General features: G+C 35.1%; 1 protein-coding gene across 1 annotated transcript in view; it reads right to left on the reverse strand.

Moving 5' to 3' along the window:
- The window catches only part of LOC126967185 (disks large homolog 4-like), a 71,061-nt gene that overhangs the window by 21,939 nt on the left and 21,137 nt on the right, over positions 1-27,985 (reverse strand). The window contains exons 3-4 of the mRNA XM_050811662.1: positions 11,053-11,117; positions 3,196-3,378 (exon numbers count right to left, since the gene is read on the reverse strand). Coding sequence (XP_050667619.1) covers positions 3,196-3,378; positions 11,053-11,117 — 248 coding nt within the window. The remainder of the gene's footprint in view (positions 1-3,195; positions 3,379-11,052; positions 11,118-27,985) is intronic.

Raw genomic sequence — 27,985 nt, forward strand, 5'->3', positions numbered from 1 at the left:
TCAAGCCCAAGAAGACACAATTTAGTGCGTTCACTGCTAAAAAGTCTTCATTTGTCGTATCTCCTCGATTCGAGATCACTCCTATAACTGCCACAGCCTGTGTCTACATACTTGATGTCGGCATATATCGAGCGACGTTCAGTTCCGTGGTCACTTGGAAGAGAAGGCCAAACTAGCCTCTAAAAACCTTGGTGTACTCAGTAAGGCGAGACAGTACTTCACTACAAGCCACCGCCTGCAACTATATAAGGCACAAATTCGGCCTCACATGGAGTACTCTTGATGGGCGCCCCCCAGTAGCAGCTTCTTTCATTTGACCGCATATAACGAAGAGCGGCTCCAATCATCGACGATCAAGTCATCTCCGGTCGGCTTGATTCCTTAGCGTTGCGTAGAGTTGTGGGTTCTCTCTGCATCTTCTACCGCATTTATCACGGGCAGTGCTCAGAGGAGCTGTTCGCGTTGATTCCAGCAGCTGAATACCACAACCAGGTTGTATACTTTTATTGAAAAGAGCGCAAAAAAAAAGAATGCTGGAGAGTTTCTTGCGCCGCTTCTTCTCTCTCAGAGCGCTATTTGTTTCCGAAGCGGTAGTAGTATCTAGTAGTATAAGAAATGACATCAAAAAGAATTCTAAAGGAATCAATTTTGAGAAAATAAATGCCTTTTATGCCTTTTATGCCTTTTAGGTATTACGTCAAAATGCAAAATACCACCCGCATCACGTTGACACATTGACCTCTGGCACTGCACCGCTGCGCGTTTCGCAAGAAATTACTTGCCTCGCACAGCCACTTTGTGGTATCAGTTCTCAGTTGCTGTTTTCCCGAACGAATATGGCCTTAAAGGCCGGAAACGCATCTGTTGACACCTGTTGTTGCTAATCTCCATTTGCGGTCACCACACCAGTCCTCATCCGGTGAGCCTCTTGCCTGTTTGCCCTCTCTTATGTTAAAAAAACATCGATTAAATACACGAGGGCTGAAGGTAAATTCAAATTATACCCACTCACACCGTGGTGCCCAGAGGTAATTGAATAAATAATAATATTAAGATCTTAAGCTGTACATTATCCTGTTCCGACTGATTCTCTGCGTTGACACAATATCGAGTGAAGAATATTTATATTCATATCAAACTACATTTGGAGTTGAAGAAAAGGTGTGATGAACTTCGGCGGGAATCTTTTCAAATTTTTATCCGCATTGTTATGCATTAATATAAAAAATATTTAAAATCTAGAGAAATAATAATATAAAATCGCGGGTTCAAGTTCCGCATCTTTCATATATATTGTTTATTAATTTATTTCGTGTAATTAATCCCAGAAGTGAGGGTTATCAATTTGGAAAATTGTTTAGATTTGCAAGAGCGACATCTCAAGGCAATTCCCTAATATGCAAATATTGGGTTTGAGCAGGTTATCAACTGTAAAGTAGATCCTGTAGATGAAGCCACAACCTGAGAGTTGAACAAGACATACAAGATTTAACAACAATACGTCACTCGAACGTTTCGCTCAGTCGAAGAGCAAGAAATTTTGTTTACAGCACAGAAAAACTGAATATTACTTCAAAAAAAAATTGTCTAGAATATAAAACATATTGGAAAAATTATATGAAATAAATAACTCCCTGAAAGCATACCCTCGCATCTAATACCCCTAATGCTTTGGCGTAATATTAATACCTCAATGAATGCGCGCCTCGATACAGCCAGGCACTTTTCCGGTTTGATAGCGCATCTGTACATTTTACTTATCTAAAAGTATGTTTCCCCGTTTCCCCTTAATATTGCAATACTTCGCGTTGAATTCATGCCGATGTAGCACAGTAAGCTAACCCATTTTATTTACAGTCTCGGGTTTCGTTTATAACTCAACCTATAAAATTTGATAAAACGTTTCGCATACTGCAAGCCACTTTATCTTCTTCACTTGATAATATTTCTGTTTTATTACGCAGCTATATTCCTATGTGAAATTGGGTTTATATTCAGATTTTATGATACCTTACGGTTATGTTTAGTATTATAATCCGCATCATTACTGAATTCAATTTGAGTTCAAATAATAACTGGCGGTTCTTGCTACATCGTCCGCCTGGTTTTACGTTATAAAATAAAAATACTTTTTAAGACTTTTTCATCATCATCAGCCGGAAGACGTTTACTGCTGGACAAAGGCCTCCCCCTCCACGACGATCGGTCCTGCGCTGCCCTCATCCAACATATTCCGGCGATCTTGACCAGATCATCGGTCCATCTTGTGGGGGGCCTACCAACACTGCGTCTTCCGGTACGTGATCGCTTTTTTTGTCTTTTTGTCCGTCTTATTATCTTAATTGACTTAATGGAATAAAATTACGAGGCCCCTGTACTGGGTGTGGACCCATATTACTGGAAACCCCGCTCATCTACCAAGACTAGAGAGTCATAATACAGAGTGGGGATAAAATTAAATTACACGATTGTGTGTGTGTAGCACACCAAAACATAAACTAAATATAAAAGAAAGTAAAAACGTGTACGACAGTACAGTGTGTGTGTGTGTATGTGTGTGTGTGAATGTGTGTCATTTGTTATCGTTACAGATCGTCCATTAATTTTGTTATTATTTTTACTTTAATTTCTGGCGCAGTATTTTAATTTCCAAATTGCATTTGCTACTCCTACGTGAGCTATGTGCCTGTCGAAGTCCCTTCAAAAACGGTCCAGGCGAAGCCGTTTCGAAAACTGTGAGAGAAAAAAATATTAAATAGTATTTTTTTTGCTATAATTACTGAGTTTCATTTCATTCCTATTATGCTTTTTTTATTACTATAACGTAATTTTATTATTTTTGACAGTTCCTGTTGCTACTTGAAATGAGTATGAACATCAAGACATAAATTCGGATATAAATTTTGTTTTCAAATTGTGATCGATGCGGGACTCGAACCCGCGACCTCTCGCTTTCCGTGTGAGCGCTCTTCCAACTGAGGCAACCGTCGGAGTGACGAATCATTGATAAATCTTGTATATCTTGTTCAACTTTCAGGTTTGATTAATTAATAATAAAACTGCAATAGAAATCACAAATCACGCTGAAATTGTCGCAACAGTTGTTCGCAAATTACACCAGAGGGATCAAAAGTGCAAAAGTGCCGGTAACAAAGACTGATACTTCACTCCTTGACAAAAATAAAATATACTTGCCTGAGTTAAAATGTCACCGATTTGTAACCGACCATCATTGTTGGCAGCACCTCCCGGAGCAATCCTAGTTATACTGACGTCACCACCATTTTCTCCACCTGCTATACTGAGGCCAAGTCCGGTCATCCCTCTCTCTAATGTCACCTCTGTAGATTCCCACACCTCATCAGAGTCTGTAGAGATCTATAGAATAGAAAACATAGATATATTTACAATATATTCGTAAATAGAAAAGAAATCTTATTCTAAGTTATTAATTTTGCTTATACTACTAATTGTCTCCTCCACCAGTGTTGCCGAGTCACTTCTTTTGGAAAATGTTAATTTTAATGTAAACAAAATTTCAAATTCAGTGTTGTTAGCCCAGCAGAAATAATTAAAACTTTCAGATCCTTAGAAATGAAAAAAACTGCTGATATATGGGGCATATCTGTAAAAATAATAAGTTCTGTTATTGACGTCATAGCACCATATCTAGCACTAGTTTTTAATAGCTGTATTGAACATGGCGTGTTTCCTGACCTTCTGAAGTATAGTAAAATTACACCAATATTCAAATCGGGACTCACTTCTGACCCGAATAACTATCGCCCTGTTTCGGTATTGCCGACTCTTAGTAAAATTTTTGAAAAAAATATTTTAAGCCAAATGCTTACTCACTTTAACACTTATAAGTTACTTCATATAAAACAATTTGGCTTTACTAGGGGACGCTCGACTACGGATGCAGGTGTTGAACTCATCAGGAATATTTTTGAGGCCTGGGAGGAATCACAGAATGCACTTGGTATCTTCTGTGATTTATCTAAGGCTTTTGATTGTGTTCAACATTCAACGCTGGTCAGGAAGCTATGCCACTATGGTATAAGAGGATCTGCACTCGATCTTCTGATCTCATATTTAAATAATAGGATTCAGAGGGTCGAGGTGAATGGCAGGAGATCTCCTGGGACTCTTCTCGGTATGGGGGTACCACAAGGGTCTATTCTTAGACCCTTCCTCTTCCTAATTTATATAAATGATCTCCCTAACCTTGTAGAAAAAAAACACAAGGTGGTATTGTTTGCGGATGACACTTCACTTATATTCAAAGTGAAACGAAGCCAAGTTTTATATGACGAAGTAAACAATGCTCTATCTGACATCGTGTACCGGTTTAGCGCCAATAACTTATTGTTAAATAATCATAAAACCAAATATATTAAATTCACCGCGCCAAATGTCAAAAATGTAGATGCGAATATTTTATTAAATGGAGAGGTGGTAAAACCAGTGGAATCTGCTATATTTCTTGGCATTACTCTTGATTCCAAATTGCAGTGGGGCCCCCATATTGAAGGATTGGCGAATAGGCTTAGTTCTGCAGCATATGCGGTTAAGAAAATCAGATGGTTAGCTGACATAGATACGGCGAGATTAGTATACTTTAGTTATTTTCATAGTATTATTTCCTATGGTATATTGTTATGGGGCAGTGCGGCCGATATTAATACTATCTTTGTGCTGCAGAAGAGGGCTATTCGCGCGATTTATAACCTAGGTCCTAAATAATCATTAAGAGAAAAATTTAAAGAAATAAACATATTGACTGTTGCTTCTCAATACATTTTTGATAATGTTTTGTATGTTTATAAGCACATTGAGGAATTTTCTAGAAACTGTGACATTCATAATGTTAACACGAGGAACAAACATAAACTTGTTATGCCTACTACTCGGTTGGTTAGTAAGTCTTTTGTTGGGCGATGTATATGCTTCTACAATATGATCCCAGAAAATGTACAAAACAAATGTGTTACGAAATTTAAAAGAATTGTTAAAAAACGTTTGTGTGGGATAGGTTATTATAGCATAAACGATTTTCTGAGGCAGTCTCTTTTGAATGGGTGGTAGATTTTGACGTTCAATAAGTGATTAGAAATCCTATTTTGAATAAAAATATTTGAATTTGAATTGAATTTGAATTTGAATGATAAGTCTAAGGAACACATGGGTGCTGAAACAAAACTGCTACGGTTTATCGACCAACGGTGTGTTGCGTGTACCACAAAAAAAATTGAGGCACTGCGGCGGCTTAACACGCAGAGTGCGTTGTTCGGGATAGCGAGGTCGTTACAAACCATGTCGCAAATTGCAGAACGCGGTATTTTACAGGTTAGATAACATTAACATTTGAGATTTTTATTTGGATTTCGGGTTGGTAAATGATAATTTAAAAAAAAATAATTGTAATCCGTTAAAAAATATTTTTGATATCTGTGTCACAGATAAACAGCAACCTAATTTAATACAAATACCTAGGCACTATGTGTACCTAGGCCATAAGGCTGGTTTCAAAAATTCTCGCGATGTTAAATTCTATTGTCTAGTGTATTCTGTACGTCACTACTGATTAATTTAGTAGTCACTTACCGCCATTAAGACGGTGTTTGGTATTGTGGACGTTAAAAAGTTTTTTGGGGAAAAAGTAACTTTTATAATAACATGCTTTGAAGTCTGATAGTTTTAAGCGTTTTTAATAGTCATTGATCTTTTATATGCCGTTGGTTCTTTTCTTTTACTAGTATTAAAACAATCATAAAGTTACGAGATTAATAACTCCAAATTATTTGAAATCCACCATTTTGTTGAATTTGGAGTAGTGTTGTACCTCGGTCACTGTCAATCAATTGGTCAGTGGCCAAGGTACATATAGATGTTGTACATTGGCCAAGAGAACATTTTTTTTAATTATTTCACTTTCACGTAATTTATTATTCCTAATAAAATTTAAAAGCTTTCTCTTATTATAAAAAAGGAACCATGAATATCATTTTGAGATTGTTCAGAATTTATGAGTTATATTTTGTTAAATATGTTACATAAACTAATAAAACGGTTTTAGATAAGAATACTTATATTTTTCATAAATTACCTGAAATTCCTAGGTGCTCCATAGTACTGGCTTAGGTACATAGGCTATGTTGTACCTTAGCCATAAATCCCTTTTTTCGTTTTAATTATTATAAGTATGAAATATACATTATTGATATTTTGATTGACCTTTCAAAATATGCAAAAATCGTTTGAGTACAGTTCGTAAAACAAAAACAAAAAATTGATATCTAAAAAACTGTCCTAGTTACAACAGATTCCCCTATAGTCTCTTCTTTCTCTTCTCTCCATTCTACAAAATACTATAATATACGTATATATGATTGCTGAGTTTACTTCTCATTAGAAAAAATAAATCATAACTGCGTAAAAACGATACCACCCGCAGATTTTATACAATAATACCAACAGAGAATCTCACGGGACATAAAAATTATTTACAATATTCTTCGGAACGTTGGTTTCGTTGAAAGTAAGTGTCTATTCACTGAAAATGAACAATGAAGTAAATAGCGCCCTTTTTCATTTTACAATGAAAAAGACAGTAAAAATAGTTCCTAAAGTATATTGAATTTAAGTGATAAAGGCGGATTTTTAAATTAGTTTCAAGCAAAGTATCTGTAAAATAGACTCTTTATCAAAAATAAGCATAAAAGCATAGTTAAATTTATAAGTTGTTTAAATATTGAAATAAATAAATATTGGATTTCAATAGAACTACTTATGCCACTGCACACACAATGAATCCAATTTCTAAAGGTTGATATATCCAATATACGATAATTTATATTTATACATTTAATTCTTTATGAAATAATTTATGTTATTTTGACACTACTCATATATTGGATGCAGTACCTTGACAATTCAAAAGCGCTTAGTTTCAGCCTAGTTGAATAATGTTTATTTGACTTTGACTTTGACTGCCAAGTAATGAGTGTTTTTGTAACCATGACAGTACGAGAGTGTTATAATGGCTACTATAAATAAAAATGTATTGGTTTAGCTACAAATAAAAGTTAAATATAACTGATCGCTTATAAAGCATGGAGAATCAGATAACTGTGACTTTCTAAATAATAACCAGCTGGTTGTGCTACTGGTTAACGTCCGTTCCCAATATACTATCTACAGGTAGAGATAAATTACTACCTTCTACTGTCAGTAATTAGCTGTCAAGAATCTGAAACTGTCCCAATATACCCGATAAGTCATTATTATTGCCTTATATTGGGACGCGTGAATTGCAATTTCCATACAAACTTCTATCGTTGGTAAGCTATACGTCGTCCCATTGACAGACAGCGTGTACGGATAAGGTGAGTTACCGTCGATAAGTTTATTGGGACAGAAAAGTCAACGATAGTTACGATTTTTATCTCAAGTAAGCGATAGACTGAATATTGGCAACGGCCGTAAGACTGTCTGTTTTACGAAAAACTTATATTATAAGGAAATCTTTGAAGTAAGAGTTAAGTTTAAGTGCAATTAAAATTAAACTAACAACGTTATGACTTGCAAAAAAGCACTTAAGCCTTTTGTCTCACTAAGAATTACACACACACACACACACACATACACATACACATACACATACACATACACATACACATACACATACACATACACATACACGTACACGTACACGTACACGTACACGTACACGTACACGTACACGTACACATACACATACACATAAACATACACATACACATACATATACACATACACGTACACTTACACATACACATACACACACACACATACACACACACATACACATACACATATACATACACATACACATACACATACACATACACATACACATACACATACACATACACATACACATACACATACACATACACTTACACATACACATACACATACACATACACATACACACACACACACACACATTCACATTTAATTTTTATTTTTTAATTTTGTTTTGTTTGTCATTGTCATTTGTCGAGGAATCACCCCGAAGATACAGTTTTAACTAGTTTCGGGGTCAGAGGTCAACCTATTTTAATATCACTGCAAAACCGTTTTGCAATGTTCAATGTATTATTACAATTAGCGATAAAAGATGTAAATAATTGGTATTATGTAATAAATATTGCACATTTAGTAATTTAAGATATTTGCAGTGAGTGTAAAAGAAAATGAAATAAATTATTATTATTTTTAAGGTCATGATATATTTATTCGCAAGTAAATAATGCTTATTTTATCACTACGACACTATCATATAAAACTATTCCCACGAGGAAGTGCACCAACTATACTAGAAGCGTTTCCGCGTTCGATAACCAGACTGGAAGAAACATAAATGTAGTATTTAAATAAAACACTATTAAAGGGTTTAAACGCGTGTAAATCATAACTCGGTTTTTTCAATAGATTTTTGGCTAAAATTTTATTATTATTAAACTGAAAATGAGGTCTAGGAATGTCTATAAACATCAGGTTAACTATAATAATAATAAAAATGTAACTTTTACGTGAAAATTTTATTTAAATTTGTAACACTTGCTTTAATCAAAGAAAATACTATTAACTTAGTATATACTATCGTAGTAGACGAAGTCTGTGTGAAAGTGAGATAACTATCCTTACATACAAACATAGGTGTGAGAACGAGACAGAATTGATAAAGACCATGAAACCGTTTTGAAACAATTTAGTGTCGATTAGTCTCCTGTAAATTTTGACCGCTTTTTAGTTTTAGTGATTTTATCGTTATTGTTCTTTGTACTTAACGGACATTTATTAAATAATAAAATGGTATCTGGCAGCACTTGGGTACCTACTAGCGCGTAGATAGTATTTTATACATTCTCCGCGCCGAGGGGTTTGACAAATGGCATAGAGCTTTAAGACCCACTGAGACCGACAATTTTTTTTTATGAAAATGATGGTAATTGATACGCCCTACCCATTACAAAGCAGTGCAGGTCAGGATTCTTGAAAAACCTAAAAATTCTGAGTGGCACTACAATTGCGCTCGTCACCTTCAGACATAAGATGTTAAGTCTCATTTGCCCAGTAATTTCACTAGCTACGGCGCCGTTCAGACCGAGACACAGTAATGTCTACACATTACTGCTTCACGGCAGAAATAGCCGGCTTCCTGTTCAAAGGAGCCTCCCACTGGTATGTTTGATATATTTGCTGTGTTCGGCATTTGAAGCAGCAGCCGGCAACTGAAGTAGCTTGGACATGAAAAGAAGCTAGAAGTGATCTTGTCCCACACCAGCACGCTTCTCCGTGCCCGTTATTCAAATACTACTCTTCATTGATACGACTTGCCGATTCTAGGAAGGACAGCCTGTGGGTCCTAGTGCATTGATGTTTATTAAAATATTACTCTGTCAAAAAAGTACCGCGAAAAGATCAATAATACACAAAAAGTTAGTTATTCAATGAATTTCTTTTATCACCTTCAAAGTATGCGCGTCCAAAACCGATACACTTATTATGTCAGCGAATAATCCAATCATCAAATATTTTTTCCTGAATTGAGTTGAGTTCTTATCGCAATTCTTCATATCTATCGAATGAATACGCGTGCCACAAAGTGGTAATTTGAGTATAGGATAAAGGAAAAAGTCGACTGGAGTCTAAAACTAAAAACAGCACTGTATTTAATGTAAATGTCAGAAGCAGCCAAATATTCCGCGCCAAAATGAAAACCAGTTGTGCCAACCATAGAACAACAGAGAAAACCAAAAAATATTAATTTGGTACCTCATAAAAATTATCCATTTATTATCCCGATCCTTTTTTTGGCTGAACGTAGTCAAACCAATTAATGGTACAGTTTTTTTTTTTAAATTAAAATGAAAGAGTTTTATTGAAATCTATGTGAGGATGAGGATCATTGCTTTCATATGAGTTTTTAACGCCAAGAATAAATTAATGTTCATTCGAAAGTATTGCGATGACTATTCGATGTTAATAATAACGTTACTATTTCATGTATAAATAGACTGGAAATATGATAATTATGTAATGAAAATTTAGTTGTGTTTAACAGAAAAATCAATGCTAAATACAGATGTCGTATTATCAGGTATAATTCTGTGTTACAAGTTCCAAATTAAGATACTTTTCAATTTGGTATTATTATTTATCTCTTAGTTTATTATATTGCATCTTTATTCTTCATAGTTTATGCGTTAGTCATATCAACGGAGCGTACATGTCATGCCGATGACAGGCGTATGACGCCAAGCTACATACGATGGAAAAAAACGAAGTGTTGGTTCTCATGACTGTCTCTTCTTTTTATGGAATAGGAGGACAAACGAGCATACGGTCACCTGTTGTTAAGTGATCACCGCCGCCCACATTCTCTTGCAACACCAGAGGAATCACAGGAGCGTTGACGGCCTTTAAGGAAGGTGTACGCGCTTTTTTTTGGTACCCATGTCGTATCGTCCCGGAAAGACCGCTCAAGGAAGTTCAGTTTTGTAGTACGTGGATAAAAGCTCCTTGTAAAACCGCACTGTGGAGGACCGCCACACATCCAGATGGTGGGGATGTCCTTAATTATGCGTGTTATTTAGAGATAAATTAATTCGTTATAATTTATAACTAACGCATTTTGTTTCCATCCCAATAACTACTTATTTTTGATATTTCAGAAACTATTATGTAATAATCAAACGTTGATAGACTATCTGTCACTACGTTTTATGAAACATCCTGTGTGTTTATATTAAATACGTCATAATGACGAAACGGGCATGAAATGTCCGCTCCCTGGTCATATCTATATAAATTAACTTGATCTTAGGTAGCAACTGCCACTTTCATAAATACTGTGACATAAAAATGCTATTTTACTTACTATGCGGAATTTTTCTTCAGAAGAGAAAGTACTGCTTTCATTTGGAGAACACTGTTTACTTTATTTGTTTGATAAAAATAAATATGTAGTTTTTATGTGTAAATATATAATATATTACTAACCAGTCCGCTTCCGTGCCGCCTTTCCCGACTGTGTACCTCACGCCCATCGTAGTTGCTGGCGTTCGCTGAAAAATACACATAAATAAATAAACCGCTTTCGTATTTTTTCGTATTCACGTTTACAAACACCCAATTTAGCGTTCGTCGAAACAAATCGATTTACGAATACTGCGATCGTGGATGACGCCATTCAATTAAAGGCACGCTTTAGACATTGCGCTTTGAAATATTTGTACTTATTTTAACTAAACGCATATATACTATTATACACGATGTTTGGAATAACAATTGTGTTTCCATTTTGGATCGCGCGGCCCTTAATGTAGGTATATATTTTTCCTTTATGAAAATAAGAGACGAGAGGAGCAGGACGTTCAGCTGATTCAGCACAAAAAATTCTAAGCGGCACTACAACTGCGATCGTCACCTTGAGACATATGATGTGAAGTCTCATTTGCCCAGTAACTTCACTAGGTAAGGCGCCCTTCAGACCGAAACACAGTAATGCTTACACATTACTGCTTCACGGCAGAAATACGCACCGTTGTCGTACCCATAATCTAGCCGGCATCCTGTGCAAAGGACCACTGGTGTTTTCAACAAACTCACAACGATTTTGTTCAAATTCACTCTAGAGTACGTACTAAGCAAATCTGTAATTGATACGCCTTATCCGTTACAATGCAGTGCCGCTCAGGATTCTTGAAAAATACAAAAATTCTGAGCGGCGATACAATTGCACTCATCACCTTCAGACATAAGATGTTAAGTCTTGTTTGCCCAGTAACTCCACTAGCTACGGCGCCCTTCAGACCGAAAAACAATAATGCTTACACATTAGTGCTTCACGGCACAAATAGGCGCCGTTGTGGTACCCATAATCTAGCCGGCATCCTGCGCAAAGGGGCCTCCCACTGGAAATATTTTAGTGGGCTATTACTTATAAACAGACACACACACACATTTAATATATATTTATTGGTTTAACTCGTTCATCGTGATATTTTTTAAATAATAAAAAGTAAGCGTTTACTATAATTATAAATAATATGGAAATTAGTATCATCTCTCATCAATTTTATTATTATTTTAGTAGAAGTTAGAATGTACCTAGTTAATAAATTTTCTCAAGGCTTTTTTCTATACTTTTGTAAGAAGTCATATTACATATTATTTTCGTAAATTCCTTGTCAAGTTCAAGGATTAGTACAAAGAACTTATGTAAAGGAAAATACGCGGAGAATAAACGGTCTTTAAAATCTTATAATTAATAGAAATTACTTATATCTATACGTAAATTTTTGTTCTGAGTTTATTTATTTATTTAAAAACAAACAGTCACACACATATTTAGGTTTACAAACAGATGTTAATACTAAATTAGTCCTACAGTTTCCTTAAAATTATTTAATGGCCAATAAAGACTAAAGTTCAGCGGAGAAAAATAAATTATATAAAATAAAAAAGAAGTATTTAATCATTAAATTTATAAAAAAAAATATTGGTCGATTTAAATCTCACTCTTCCTTAGAACAGTTAGAACTTTCTATTTAAAACTGGATAAGGTTTCCTTAAAAATATCTAAGTGGCCAAGTTTTCTATTAAAAAGTCGACATGTCCGCGTTACTTAATTATTTCCAGCATAGTAAGTCCAATTTTATGAGTACGTATATTTTTAAATTTAAGTTTAATCGGGTTTCAATCTATTTTTATGATTTATTTTATGAAAATAAGCGACGAGACGAGCAGGACGCTCAGCTGATGGTAATTGATACGCCCCACCCAATACAATGCAGTGCCGCTCAGGATTCTTGAAAAATACAAAAATTCTGAGCGGCAATACAATTGCGTTCGTCACCTTCAGAAATAAGATGTTAAGTTGTTTGCCCAGTAACTCCACTAGCTACGGCGCCCTTCAGACCGAAACACAGTAATATTTACATGCGTCGTTGTGGGACCCATAATCTAGCCGGCTTCCTGTGCAAAAAGAGCCTCCCACTGGTAAATCTGCCGCAGTAAGATTTATCGCTCGTTTTTTTTGTAATTATTTTAATGTTTCTTTTGAAAAACCTTAACGTTAAAAAGATCGTGGTTATTGTGAAGGGAACAACGAATACGATACAGAAATAAAAGTATAGCGCGATTGCATAACATTATGAATGCCGGAAATATTTGTATGGCCACATATGTTAGTTTTTTTTTTTAATTTTTAAATATACCTTTTGATAATGTCTCTTATTTTATTTCTACACGTTTTTTCGTACATCTGTCATAGTGATTGTATGTACATAATAAAAGCTTAAAAGTGAAAATTTATGTGACGAACTTTCGCTCACTCGTTTTTATTTTTATTTTTTGTTGTAGTTGTTTGCATACTTTTAATTACATTTTGCATTAAATTTAATTAGAATTCAACAATAATTTTAATAAATATTATTGTTGAATTCTAATTAAATGCGCGCGGTATGCCTCAGATCGGCGCGATTTTGGCACTCGCGCAGCATTCTGTCAATGCGCATTATTTTACGTGTATTAATAGCTTGCTTATAATTAGGATGATTTTATAGAATGTCTCAGAAAGCTATTGAAAACAAGCTATAAAACTATGCAAAATAAACCATCTTATAAATAAAATAGGGTCTGAACTTGGTGAGGGAGTAGAAGGTTAATAGTTGTTCTTGAATTGAAATAATGTTAAGATTTTGCTTGTTTTAATATGAATTTTTCAATTGAAATACTAAATAAATTAATAAGTGAACGGTAACGTTTTACGTTAAATATTTTACTGTTTACACACTCATTAAACAAATGAAAGTTTGGAGTTTGCTTCTTAAACCAGCGCTTTCAAAATCTCTCGTATAACAAACTTTTTTTATGAAAATAATGGACGAGACTTGAAGGACGTTCAGCTGATACTCATTGATACGCCCTGCCCATTACAACGCAGTACCGCTCAGGATTCTCGAAAAACCCAATAACTCTGAGCGGGACTACAATTGTGCTCGTCGCCTGGAGACAAAATGTTAAGTCTCATTTGCCCAGTAATTTAGAAATACAATAATGCTTACACATTACTGCTTCACGGTTGAAATAGTCATCGTTGTGGTACCTATAATCTAGCCGGCTTACAAAGCAAAGGAGCCTCCCACTGGGGTTCAAAAAACGTCTAAACTTCAGAAATTGAGAGATTGGATATATTTGTTAAGTTCACACCCAAGATACACACTTGTACATCCATTGGTAAGACTCAGCGGCCACTCTTTTCAATCAATTAGAGTATTTTACAATGACTGGATGAAGGTGCTGCATCCAATATATGAATGGTGTTTAAATAATATAGATCAGAGGATCTCAACGTGGGCGATAACGCCCCTTTGTTGCGTTTGAGAATTTCGGGGTAGAAGACCCAGACAAAATTAGAGGGCATTGAGATGGCGCAGATGGGGCGTGGGTAGATTAAAAAATATAGTCTAAAAAGGCAAAAAAATTCACGAAAATACTCTAGAAAGAAACATATTCTCAAAGTGGGCGGTGAACAAAATAAGGTTGAGAAACTATGATGTAGATAATTTCAAAGAAAGTAATAAATAATATCTATACTAATATTATAAAGCTGCAGTGTTTGTTTGTTTGTTTGTTTGTTTGAACGCGCTAATCTCTGGTACTACTGGTCGGATTTGAATGATTCTTTCAGTGTTGGGTAGTCCATTTATCGAGGAAGGCTATAGGCTATGTTTTTTTTTTTTCAAAATTAGGGATCCGTAATAAAATTGCTATTTTGTAACACAAGGTGTAAAATCGAAAACCTATTTTTGCGTGCGCTGCAAAAACTATTGACAATAGAACAAAATGATGTACAGGCTATAATATAGGCAATATTTTATTACTTATAAAACTATTGCATGAATTATACTTTATATGGCAAAACAACGTTTGCCGGGTCAGCTAGTACTGTATAAATATAAATTATTGTATATTGAATGCATCAACCTTTAGAGCTTGAATTCATTGTTTGTGTAAGGATGCTCCGTGAACATGATGACAGTTATTACTGTCATAATTAGTAATTGCATCTAACAATTACAATCATTTATTAACTATAACAGGTCGACGTGGCACCACGCGCAGCACCCATTCACGAGTTGACGCATCGACCAGTCATCCTTCCCATCGCACATATTTGAGGGAAGGAGAGCATGAAAGTTCTCAATTTTTAAAATTTCTCTATACTTTTTAAAGGGCATTTTGTTTTATAATAGAAACTTTAGATTGTCATAATACTATCAACTTTATAATTTGACACTAATTGCGTGTTAGATCAAAACCAAACACCAAAGAGGATGTAAATACTAAGCCAAACACGCACTCCAGAGATTTCACGGATTTATGAGCGATATGAGTTCACGGCTGCCGGCCCGCCATTAATGTAACAAAGCCAATATTCTCAAAATTCTTGCGTGGAAAACAGTTTATATGCTTACAATCCTCGTTATTCACTACTAATCTGAATAAATGAACCTACACAAAAAAGTATAAACTATAGGAATAACTTTTCTGAGAGAAGTACCAAAATAATGCGTCACGCCATGCCAAAAAACTTGTTTAACTTCAAAGAAAAGTGGTAGTTCAAAAAGGCTCGGCAGTGTTAACTATAACCAACAGCAAGCATTAGCAACCTACAAATAAGACTTAAGGATATGTGTAACAGGATTAAGTAGTGTTCATAGCTCGAAATGCTATACTTTCACCACAAAACTTGTCTAAAAACACCATGTTTGCGTGTTTTCTGCTTACTCTTCGCCTTAAGCTGAATTATTATTTTTATTATATTAGACAGTATAAAATAAAAGGTAAAATTGGATAACTATTAGAGAGAGATTCAGCTCTTATTCGTAATAAAAAAGGCTTACTTATTCTAAGTGTGGCTTATGTAATTTCCATTTAAGCTGAAAACCTTTTGAATTCTCTTCATATAATATGTTGAGTGCTTTCTTTGATGTGCAAGTACTATCTATTGCTTCGCTAGTTTTTATCCATCACGACTACATTTACCATCAATTTTGTATATACTTTTTTGTACTTCTTTGAAAATGCCAATAAGTGTAAATTTTTTTTAATGAAAATAAGGGACGAGACGAGCAGGACGTTTAGCTGATGGTAATTGATACGCCCTACCCATTATAATGCAGTGCCGTTCAGGATACTTGAAAAACCCAAAAATTCTGAGCTGCACTACAATTGCGCTCGTCACCTTGAGACATAAGATCAGTTCAGTCTCATTTGCCCAGTAATTTCACTAGCTACGGCGCCCTTCAGACCGAAACACAGTAATGTTTACACATTACTGCTTCACGGCAGAAATAGGCGCCGTTGTGGTACCCATAATCTAGCCGGCTTCCTGTGAAAAGGAGCCTCCCACTGGTAAAATTCATCGGCATTATTATAAAAAAATAATTTAAATGACACGTGTTTTTTTAAACAGTGACTATAACAACGTCAGCGACCTAACAATAACAATGTCTTAAATGGAGTTTATCTTTTTGGAGTTTATTGGAGTTTACTTTAGAATCGATTTTCATATAAGGCACCCGGTATGAGAAAAATATGGAGAGTAAAACCTACTCATCGAATGAGATAGTAACGTTTTTGGTGAGCATCATTTCTCGCGCACCTTTCACTTTTCAGTTGGCGTGACAGTCTAGACGCTCGGTCCCTATATTCGTTGTATTGCAGTGATACGGATAGCAAACTTTGAATCTTACATTATTGAAATTGATTTATTATTATACTTTCATAAAGTTAATTGAAAATTCTATAAATTATGGAAGAATGTGGTGTAAATAATTGTGCCAGAAAATCTGATAAGCACGGGGGTATTAAGTTAGTTTACATAATATGACATGTATTGTATATATAAACATGTCTGCTTTTATTTATTAAACATTGAATTATCAATATAGGTAATACAAATTTATATGAGCTATGCACATAATTAAATGTTTAATTTAATATGGATAGTATATATAGCACATTTTACGCCAAAACGAAATTTTTAACCTAACCTATTATTTTATTTGTTTAATATCTATATTTTTTTTAAATTAATACGCTTTTATTAGCTTCTGCTGTATGTCTGTTTGTAACCGACTCCAGTGGACTTGATTTTGTTTAGTACCTGTTCAAAGACAATCGTTCTTGAGGAGTAAACTCCAGTCGTGCGTCGGAGCTGACACTCACACTTTTTTCTATTACAAAACAGTATTTAACTTGTGTTTAACTAAAACATCGTAGAAAGAACATAAACTGAAGTGTACAGGAACAATTATTAAACGTACGGAACGCAATTTTTGTCAGCTGTCATCTGTCTGTCATCATATTATCTAAATCTTCCATATGAATATGATAAATCCGTTAGACATATCTCAGACAAGCTTCGACTCGTGTTTAAATATAGCGTTTAACAACAAACGTTGAACAAACATAAACTTGTTATGCCTACTACTCGGTTGGGTCGAGTTAGTAAGTCTATTGTTGGGCGATGTATATGCTTCTACAATATGATCCCAGAAAATGTACAAAACAAATGTGTTACGAAATTTAAAATAATTGTTTAAAAACATTTGCCCGCTGAGTTTCTTGCGCCCATTCTTCTTAGGTCTGAGGCAGTCTCTTTTGAATGGGTGGTGGTTTTTGACGTTCAATAAGTGATTTTAAATACTATTTTAATAAAAATATTTGAACAGAACAGAAACAACAGAAAGACACAGATTTGTAATATAACTTTTTTAAAACAAGTGTTCAATACATGTTTAAATTATTTGTAATAACACAGTATTTTTTTTTGATTCAGAAAATTTAATATTTATATAAAATGCATTATAAGAAATTCTTGAGTCCATTCTAACCATACTTTTATTTTACGAGGCGATATTATCAAACCAGAGTTTATAAAAGGCATAAAAGGCATTTATTATCTAAAAAATATTCATTTCATTTACGAACAATGAAATCAGCTGTTAGTCTTTTTAATTTTTACCAAGTTGGAACATAATTATTCTTATAAAAATGATGAAGACGAACCACGGCGCGGCGAGCTAGTCTCACAAAACAAAAACTTTTTTTTTGGACAAAAGTATTTTGCGGACACGATAACACTTGTAAACCATAGAAATAAATCCATTTGAAAATTGATATACCCAATTATTTAAATAACTCTTTTAGACAAAGCTTAAAACCCTGGAGTACTAAAAACGGGCATATTAAGACGTATATAAAAGGCATTTATTTTCTCAAAATTGATTCCTTTAGAATTCTTTTTGATGTCTTTTCTAATATACTAGACACTACTACCGCTTCGGACACAAATGGGGCTCTGAGAGAGAAGAGACGGCGCAAGAAACTCTCCCAGCATTCTTTTTTTTGCGCTCTTTTTAATGAAATGTACAATATTGTACTGTCATTGCAATTGGTATGAAATAATCATAATCTAGTCTCAGGCTATTGGATCACTTAGATATTCAGCTGTGGAGTAGTAGGACTTACGACAGAGCCATTTTTTAATAAAACATTTAAATTTATTTACAGATAATGCCTGAACAGTGGCTGGGACTTTATTATAGAAGTGTATATACATTTACCCTTAAAGTTATTTGTTAGTTTATAATGTATCTTATGAAGCCTACTAGAATTAGTTACAAGCAATCCCTTATTTTTAGTATATTATTATAAATAATGAAAATCTTTAAGATTTTTGTGAACGGATATTAAATTTTCATAAATGTACTGACAATCAACAGTCATAACATTTATTTTTTTAAATTTTTCTTTGAGAGACTGTCTATAACCAAGCTGATAAAGTGCACGAACAGCTCTCTTTTGCAGAGCAAACACTATATCAATGTCAGCAGCATGACATCATAGTAAAATACCGTACGTCATGATGCTGTGAAAATAACTGAAGTACACTAATCTAGCGGTCGCAACATTCGTGTACTCTCTAATCTTTCTAACTGCATATGCCGCAGAGCTGAGTCTATCTGCTAGATGGGCAATATGTGGACAATAATTACTTACTTTAATATTGTAATTGGCTCAGGCTGTTTTGTTAAAGTATAAATAAATAAACTTTAATTTTTAGACGGGCTTGAACTTGAGTACACTCAATGGTGATATTTGAAGGTACTTTTTCTATTTTACTACACAAAACTCCTATCAAGTTATTGGAGTTAAAGTAAACAGCCTATGATGACGATCTCTTTATTGCGGTTGTGTTTCTTCCTAAAATACTGTCCACTAAAGCTTTCCGCTGCTCGTAACTAATTAAGCATTACTGAAAATGCAAGCAAATTAGCAAGCGATTTTCTTAGCGAGTGCCTATACAATAAATAAAATAAAAATTAGGATTCTTGAAAAACCCAAAAATTCTGAGTGACACTACAATTGCGCTCGTCACTTTGAGACATAAGATGTTAAGTCTTATTTGTCCAGTAATTTCACTAGCTACGGTGCCCTTCAGACCGAAACAAAATAATGCTTACACATTACTGCTTCATGGCAGAAATATGAGCCGCTGTGGTACCCATAATCTAGCCGGCATCTTGTGCAAAGGAGCCTTCCACTGGTATATGCTTACCTACGTCTGGACAAAACGCAAAAACTACAGAAGAGATTTACTTCCAAATTTGCATGAATATTAACAAGAGGCGGGGCAACATAACTATATACATACATACATATACATACATACATATCATACATACATATTAGATGCACGTATAGTATTTTTGCTGTTTATAGCAGCTACGCAGACCACGTCGCGGGCAAAAGCTAGTTAAAATACAGGTAAGTCAGTCTTTCGTCAACTTACGCACACAACATAACATCAATCTATTTAAAATTTATTGAAGTAGGCGTTACTTTACGGAAATCCATAATATATATATTGATACAAATGATTTGAGTTTTCTTTAGTGTTAATTCCGCCAATATTTGTCTTTAAACGTTTGACGAGACATGTCTCGTGCCAGATTTTGACGTCACGTCCTGAGGATGCCTCATGTAGAAGCGAAACCCGTGTCAAAATGTTTAAAGACAAATATTGGCAGAATTAACACTAATGAAAACTCAAATCATTTGTATAATTATGGATTTCCGCAAAGTAACGCCTACTTCAATAAATTATCTTGACTGTCACCTTTCAACATATTCTTGATAATGTATTGTATGTTCATAGGCACATAAGTGAATATGCTTGCAACTGTCATAACCATAATGTTATCATCAGGAACAGACATAAACTTATAATGCCTACTACTTGGCTAAGTCGAGTAAGGCCCTCTTTCACCACATTCAAGTAAACTATCAAGTAAGCTAATCACTGAGTAAAGTCAATAGTAACATAACATGCGAATTTCACGACCTTAAAGTAACACTAATCTTAAGATTAACTATCCCGTAACTAACTTGCCGCATCTTCTGCCAATTAGCACGGCTACTTGACAGTTGCATGATATTATGTGCCTACTATTATTATCATTTGTTGTTTTGTGCATCTTTTCAGAGGTAGCATAAAAATAAATGTTTAGATATGAATTTATTCGATTTGATTGATCATCAATTGGACGAGTTAACATTTAAATTCCAAGATATCACCATATTTCTATTTAATAATACCAAAATATCCCTCTCGTGTAAAGTATGCACTTCTCTCTCTTTTAATTTTATCCATAATAATGATATTCATACAAGTAACCATTAAATGACAAAAACTGTATTATACTATTTCCAGATGCTTTCTATTTTCAAAGGTATACAAACATCTGGCGCTAAACAGTGAAATGAACGCTCAACATTTAACAAGATCATAAATGACAATCTGCAATGACGTTTGACAAGTGATATTTGACGTATAATTGAACGAATATGACGTGTGATAGATTCATTACTCACTTAACCAATCAGTAGTTACTCAAGACATAATTTTCGCTTGTGAAATTGGCAAAAGATACTCATAACATGTAGCTTCCAATTAACGTTAATTGAGAAGTTACTAATCACAGCTTTACTTGGACATGGTGAACGAGGCACTAAGTCTTTTAAGGGATGTCCCAGAAAATATTCAAAACAAATGTTTTACGAAATTCAAAATAATTGTTAAAAAGCGTGTGTGTGGTAAAGGTTACTATAACATAATTGACTCTCTTAATGATACCACGTACCATGGGTGTCGTAAGAGGCGACTAAGGGCTTTTTAGAAGTGGGAGAGTCACGCTGCCCTCTTATGAAGCAGCACAATCGGGCCAGACTCGTCCGGCTTTATTACCACACTCGCACAGAATACCGGCGTGAAGTAGCGGCCTAGCGCCGCTATGTTTCGCATAGGTTAGTGTCGAGGACCGGAGGCCATCCCTCCATCCCTAAAAGGAGACTGTTCGGATCCGGCAAACTACAGGCCTATTGCTATAACCTCCCTGCTCTCCAAAATCATGGAGAGCATAACCAACCGCCAGCTCTTGGTATACCTAGAGGGTCATCAGTTGATCAACGACCGACAGTACGGCTTTCGCCATGGTCGGTCAGCAGGTGATCTTCTGGTATACCTAACACATAGATAGGCGGCGGCTATTGAAAGCAAGGAGGAAGGCCTGGCAGTTAGCCTGGATATAGCGAAGGCCTTTAATCGTGTATGGCACATGGCGCTCCTCTCAAAACTTCCATTTGGGGTTCCCGAGAGCTTGTGGAAGTGGACGTCCAGCTTCCTCACTGGGTGCAGCATACAGGTCGTTGTCGACGGATATTGCTCGAACCAAAAGCCCGTGAATGCTGGAGTAACCCAAGGCGCAAGTGTGCTATCTCCTACGCTGTTTCTTCTGCATATCAATGATATGTTGGACACCTCTAACATGCATTGCTATGCAGACGACAGCACTGGTGATGCCCTATACACGGGCCATGCAGGTCTCTCTCGGGAAATCGTCGACCAGTGCCGGGAGAAACTTGTGTCTTCTATCGAGACCTCACTCAAAAAGGTCGCGCAAAGGGGGTAAATTAAACCTTGTCCAATTTAACCCCCAGAAGACTCAAGTTTGCGCGTTTACCACTAAAAAAAACCCATTTGTCGTATCACTGCTCTTCGACAACACTTCCCTTAAAGCCTCGTCTAGTATCGGAATACTGGGCCTCGAAATCTCGAGCGATTGCCAATTTGGTGGCCATCTGGAGGGCAAAGCCAAATTGGCTTCGAAGAAGCTGGGCGTCAACAATAGAGCACGGAAATACTTCAAGCCGTCCCACATTCTTGCGCTCTACAAAGCGCAGGTCCGGGCACACATGGAGTAATGCTGTCATCTCTGGTCTGGCGCACCCCAGTATCAGCTCGATCCACGTGATCGCATGCAACGCAGAGCAGCTCGAATTGTCGGGGACCCAGTGCTCTGCGAACGGCTGGATCACTTGGCGCTCCGACGAGACGTCGCTTATTGTGTGTCTTCTACCGCATTTATCACGGGGAGTGTTCCGAAGAGCTGTTTAACCTGATTCCTACCGCCGAATTCCTCCTTCGCACGACACGCCACAAGTTAGGATATTATCCCCACCATCTGGATGTGTGGCGATCCTCCACAGTGCGGTTTTCAAGGAGCTTTCTTCCTCGTACTACAACGCTATGGAATGGGCTTTCTTGTGTTTCCGGGACGCTACGACATGGGTACTTTAAAAAAAAGCGCGTACACCTTCCTTAAAGGCCGGTAACGCTCTTATGATTCCTCTGGTGTTGCAAGAGAATGTAGGCGGCGGTGATCACTTAACACCAGGTGACCCGTACGCTCGTTTGTCCTCCTATTCCATAAAATAAAAAAATACCTTTTGGAACGGGTGGTATTTTTTGACTTTTAAACAGCCAAGACTTGAGCTATTATAGTCTTCTATATAGTAGCGAAATTTACCTTTCCATTCTAATGTTATTGTAGCTGCTTCTCAATAAAACACAGATAAAGCTACATTTTTTTTTTAATTTAAACCTAGCTTGATTAAATTTTATGTAAATCGTTGGAGCCCTTTCCGAGATTCAGATTATATATATACAAGAATTGCTCGTTTAAAGTTATAAGATAAAGTTTACTGTCGTAAATACCTTTCTCCCATTCATTATTGTGCATAATAAGTTCAAAAGTAATAATTTTGCATAACAACTCGTAAGCTAGGAATAAAAGATGTGAAAGTTCTCTTTAAAATTGTATTCTTTTTCACCATTGTTGCACGTAATCTCAAAGTCAAACTTTTAACAACTTTTTATAACATCTTTCTGCAAGTTTTAGTTATTCGACTTCCGTCGAAAGAAAATAGGCCGCTTAATTGCTATTTTATGAAAAGACGCTGCATTACATATTATGTATTATTTAATGCGTTTTATTGTATTTAACTGATAATTTACCAGTGGGAGGCTCCTTTGCACCGGATGCCGGCTAGATTTTTTTTTTATAATATTTATTTAAAATACAATATAGTTATAGCTTACAATATAATAACACACACTTAACTTTAGGAAGCTTATCTGTGTGTGAAGCCGCTTAAAATTAAATTACATGATATTTAAAAAGAAAAAAACAATTATTTTCAATAAATACAGTTATTACATGATGTTATTTTAAACAAAGTAGCATAGAAATCAATAAAATGCAAAATTAAAAATAATTATCAACTAAATGTTAGTAATTACAAATTAGTTGTCTACTTAGCTTACCGCAGATACAATTATATTAATGAAGAATTTTGTAAAAAGTACTTTTTTAACGATGACTTATATTTTTGAATCTATGGGTACCACAACGGCGGCTATTTCTGCCGTGACGCAGTAATGTGTTAGCATTATTGTGTTTCGGTCTGAAGGGCGTCGTAGCTAGTGAAATCACTGGACAAATGAGACTTGACATCTTATGTCTCAAGGTGACGAGCGCAGTTGTAGTGCCGCTTAGAATTTTTAGGTTTGTCAATAATCCTGAGCGGCAATGCATTGTTATGTACAGGGCGTATCAATTACCATTCGCTGAACGTCTTGCTCGTCTTGTCCCTTATTTTCATAAAAAACATGTATAATTAATTTAGTAAAACATTTTCTGGGAGAGGAGGAGAAAATTAATTTTATACAGTTCTTAGTTTTATAAAATAAATCAATAATTTGAAATAAAAAAATACTTTGAAGTTTCACAGCTGGAATTAGATATCTTTGCTGAGTAGAAATGCATTAAAACAAAGACTATTGAAATCGTGGCAACGGATATCGATAAGTGACGAGAGTGTCTTCAACATTTTATTGGAATTCAAGTTTTTAAGTGAAAATAAAATCAGAATTTAAAAAGTGAAAAATTAATAAATCATATAAAAGCTTTTACGGCGTGAGGACCCATATAGCCCACCGGTTAGTGACCCTGCCCACTGGGATATAGGTTTGATTCCTAACATTTTGATTTCTATGAATATATGTTTGTCTTCCGAGTCATGAATTTATGTTTTTTTTTTAGGATAGAATAATTTATTGTGGTACCATATTAGTTACAAAATATCTGTTACTAAGTATACATTGGTACAAAGGAAGTAACTTTAATTTTACAAGTATTCTGGCCTCACACCAGGATTCCCTTCGCGTGAGGTCTAGTCTCTTCCCCTATAGTAATACAAAATAAAATAAATTCGCGTGTGTGTGTATGGAAGTATGTGTGTATGTATGTTTGTGGGTGTATTTACTAGCTTTTACTCACGAATTCGTGAACGTGCAATTGTTACTTTGCACATCATTTTTTTAATTTTTAATGTACTCACTTTGCACACACACTATAAACTGCTGTGGTTAATACATTGTTCTAAGCTACTAACTATAGAACTTTCATCCCCTTTTGTAATCCCCACACAGGTTTAAGTTTTAAAAACGTTAGAACAAATATTTATTTATTTCTTATCATGTATCTAAATACAAAGTTTCATGGCGTTATCTTCGATAATGACGAACTTTCATACAAACTTCCACCCCCTATTTCAACCCTGCCAAGCCTTTTAATAATAAGCGATAATTTTAATCAGCCTATGTCCTTTCTCAAGCTCTTGTCAATTTCATCAAAATCGGTTCAGCAACGCTAACGCGCTACGCGAAAGCGTATAAAACAAACTTACATTGACATAATAAGTAGGGATGTATGTTTAAGAAAGTGTGTTTTAATATAGCGTTGTCTTGTCATTGCCGACCCAAAGTACAGGCTATGACTTGTTAGAGACCGGAAAATTTGTGTAAGAGCCGCAATCCGCTATCGCCTCTCGCCTCCTCACGACTCAAGCACATCTCACCTATAACTATGTATGTAGTAACAAACCTAAGGTAGGTTTGTTACTACATACATAGTTATGGTAAATGACACCGACTCCAAAAATTACAATAATCGTAACTAGAATAAGATTAATTAATTAGATTGTATAAAAATACGCAATTATTTTTATACTTTTTAGTGCACATTATATCTATTGTTTTGGAATAGTGTTTTTGAAGGCGGTTGTTTTTTTGTTAAAAAAAAAATAATTTTATGATTTTTAGTGAATTTGAAATACACTAACTAACAATTTGTCTAAATATGTGTAGATATACTAAATTTTCCAATGCAGCAATGAACGTAAGCGCTTTGCAATTTGATTAGAGACAGTGTTCCGTTACTTTGTCATGGATTCCATAATCAGAACCTAACCAACTCCCACCAAACCATCTTTGAAGTATATCCTTTCCAATAAAAAAAGAATCATCGAAATCGGTTGGCGCGATATTGAGTTATTCGTAAATTTATCATCCACATTGCTATACGTATGTATAGCAACATTAAGACTTTTATGGTTTTCTCATAGATGCCATTGTCAGATCTGGACCAAAGTACAATGGGACCACAAGGGAAGCACCAGCTTTCAAATAAAGAAAGAATTATCAAAATCGGTTCACCCAGTCGAAAGTTTAGAGGTAGCAAACATAAAAAAAAACCGATGAATTGAGAACCTCCTCCTTTTTTGAAGTCTGGATCGTGGGCTTATTTTTGGATAAGATATCTTATTGCTCCTTTTTAAGAGTTCATGTACTCCGAAAATTAAAACCTGTAACAAAACCGGATGTGAATAAGTCAATTTTCTATCGAGGTACCTACAGGTTACGAGAAAATGCGCATTTTAAATCGCTATGGTTATACTTTACTAATCCACTATATATTGACACACTTTTTGCACAAATTATCTTGCCCCAAGTTAAGCATATATAGCCTGTGTTATGGGTTACAAGACAATGATATATTTAATACAATATACTTACTGAAACATACAAAAAGTCATATAAATATCCATGACTCGGAAACAAACATCCACATTCATCATATAAATGCTTGCACCTACCGGGATTCGAACCCGGGACCTCTAGCTTAGTAGGTAGGATCGCTATACAGGTCGTCAAATATATATTTGTATATATATATATAAATATATATATATATATATATATATACATTGTTACTTACTTTTAAGGCAAGAAAGATTTCATCGGGTGCCTCATTAAGGAAAGTCTCCATTTTTTGACCGAGAGCACTTTGGATATTTTAGGTTTAAATCCATCATACCCTCTTCAGATATGATATTAATTTCGAAATGTGTCCAGTTTTACATAGCTTTAGAACTGACTTTTGATTACAGCATTGAGTAGGTATTCAAAAGAGTGGAAGGTTGTTTAGTTTTGCCTAAGTTTTTTTTATGAAAATAAGGGACGAAACCAGCAGGACTTTCAGCTGACGGTTATTGATACGCCCTAACCATTACAATGCAGTGCCGCTCAGGATTCTTGAAAAACCCAAAAATTCTGAGCGGCACTACAATTGCGCTCGTCACCTTGAGACATAAGATCTTAAGTCTCATTTGCCCAGTAATTTCACTAGCTACGTCACCCTTCAGACCGAAACACAGTTATGTTTACTCAATACTGCTTCACGGTAGAAATAGGCACCGTTGTGGTACCCATAATCTAGCCAGCATCCTGTGCAAAGGAGCCTCCTACTAGTATAAGTACTGGAAGTAGGCCAGAAACATAGATACTGAAAAATTCTTGGTGCCTCTTAAATTTCTCCATTCAATAAAATACAATAGGCTTTTATATATATATTTCTCCCGGGATTTTGCGTGTAATAGATTATCCATCACATTTCTTACGTCACTACTAATACTTTCAGGAGTTTATTCAAAACAAAAACAAGAATTTCTAACAAACCGTGAAAATTTAAGAAAACTTATGCTCATAAATTATTTTTTTATTCAGCCGGCGCGCGGCGCGACTATGGGCCGTCGTAACAGCCAGTCTTTATTCAAAAAATATTTGCGTTCGATTTCTTTGGCGCTGAAGACTAAGATGTTCCAAATTCAAAAACGGCGTGGCAAAGACAATCTCGGCGCACTTATAAAGAGGATTATAAACTCATTACTGCCCGCTAAAAGTTTTAGAAAACACCACCTTTGCATTTAAAAGCGAAGCAAATCGTCCTTTTGGAATACATGGAATTAAAATGATTTTATTAATTGTCCTTATCGTTACGATAAAGCGCCAATACTCAAAAAGTTCATCAAACAACGCAAATTTAATATAGCATTATACATCAAAAAAAAATGAAATTAAACATACAAATATTGTATATTCATCTATTATCCAAAATATTCTGAAAATATATAACAATATATTCTGAATTTATAAGATAAAATGATAAAAAAACCTTTAACTATATCACAGAATTGTGCTTTATTGTAAAATTATATAAATAAACGAATGTATTTAACTATAGAAAAAATAGAATATATTTAGCATAAAATATATTTGTTTTTATAGCTATAACCTTGTTTCGTATCCAACAAATTGATTCCATAACTATCAACCTAA

Source organism: Leptidea sinapis, chromosome 12 (genome assembly GCF_905404315.1).
Source record: "Leptidea sinapis chromosome 12, ilLepSina1.1, whole genome shotgun sequence".
Taxonomy (NCBI): domain Eukaryota; kingdom Metazoa; phylum Arthropoda; class Insecta; order Lepidoptera; family Pieridae; genus Leptidea; species Leptidea sinapis.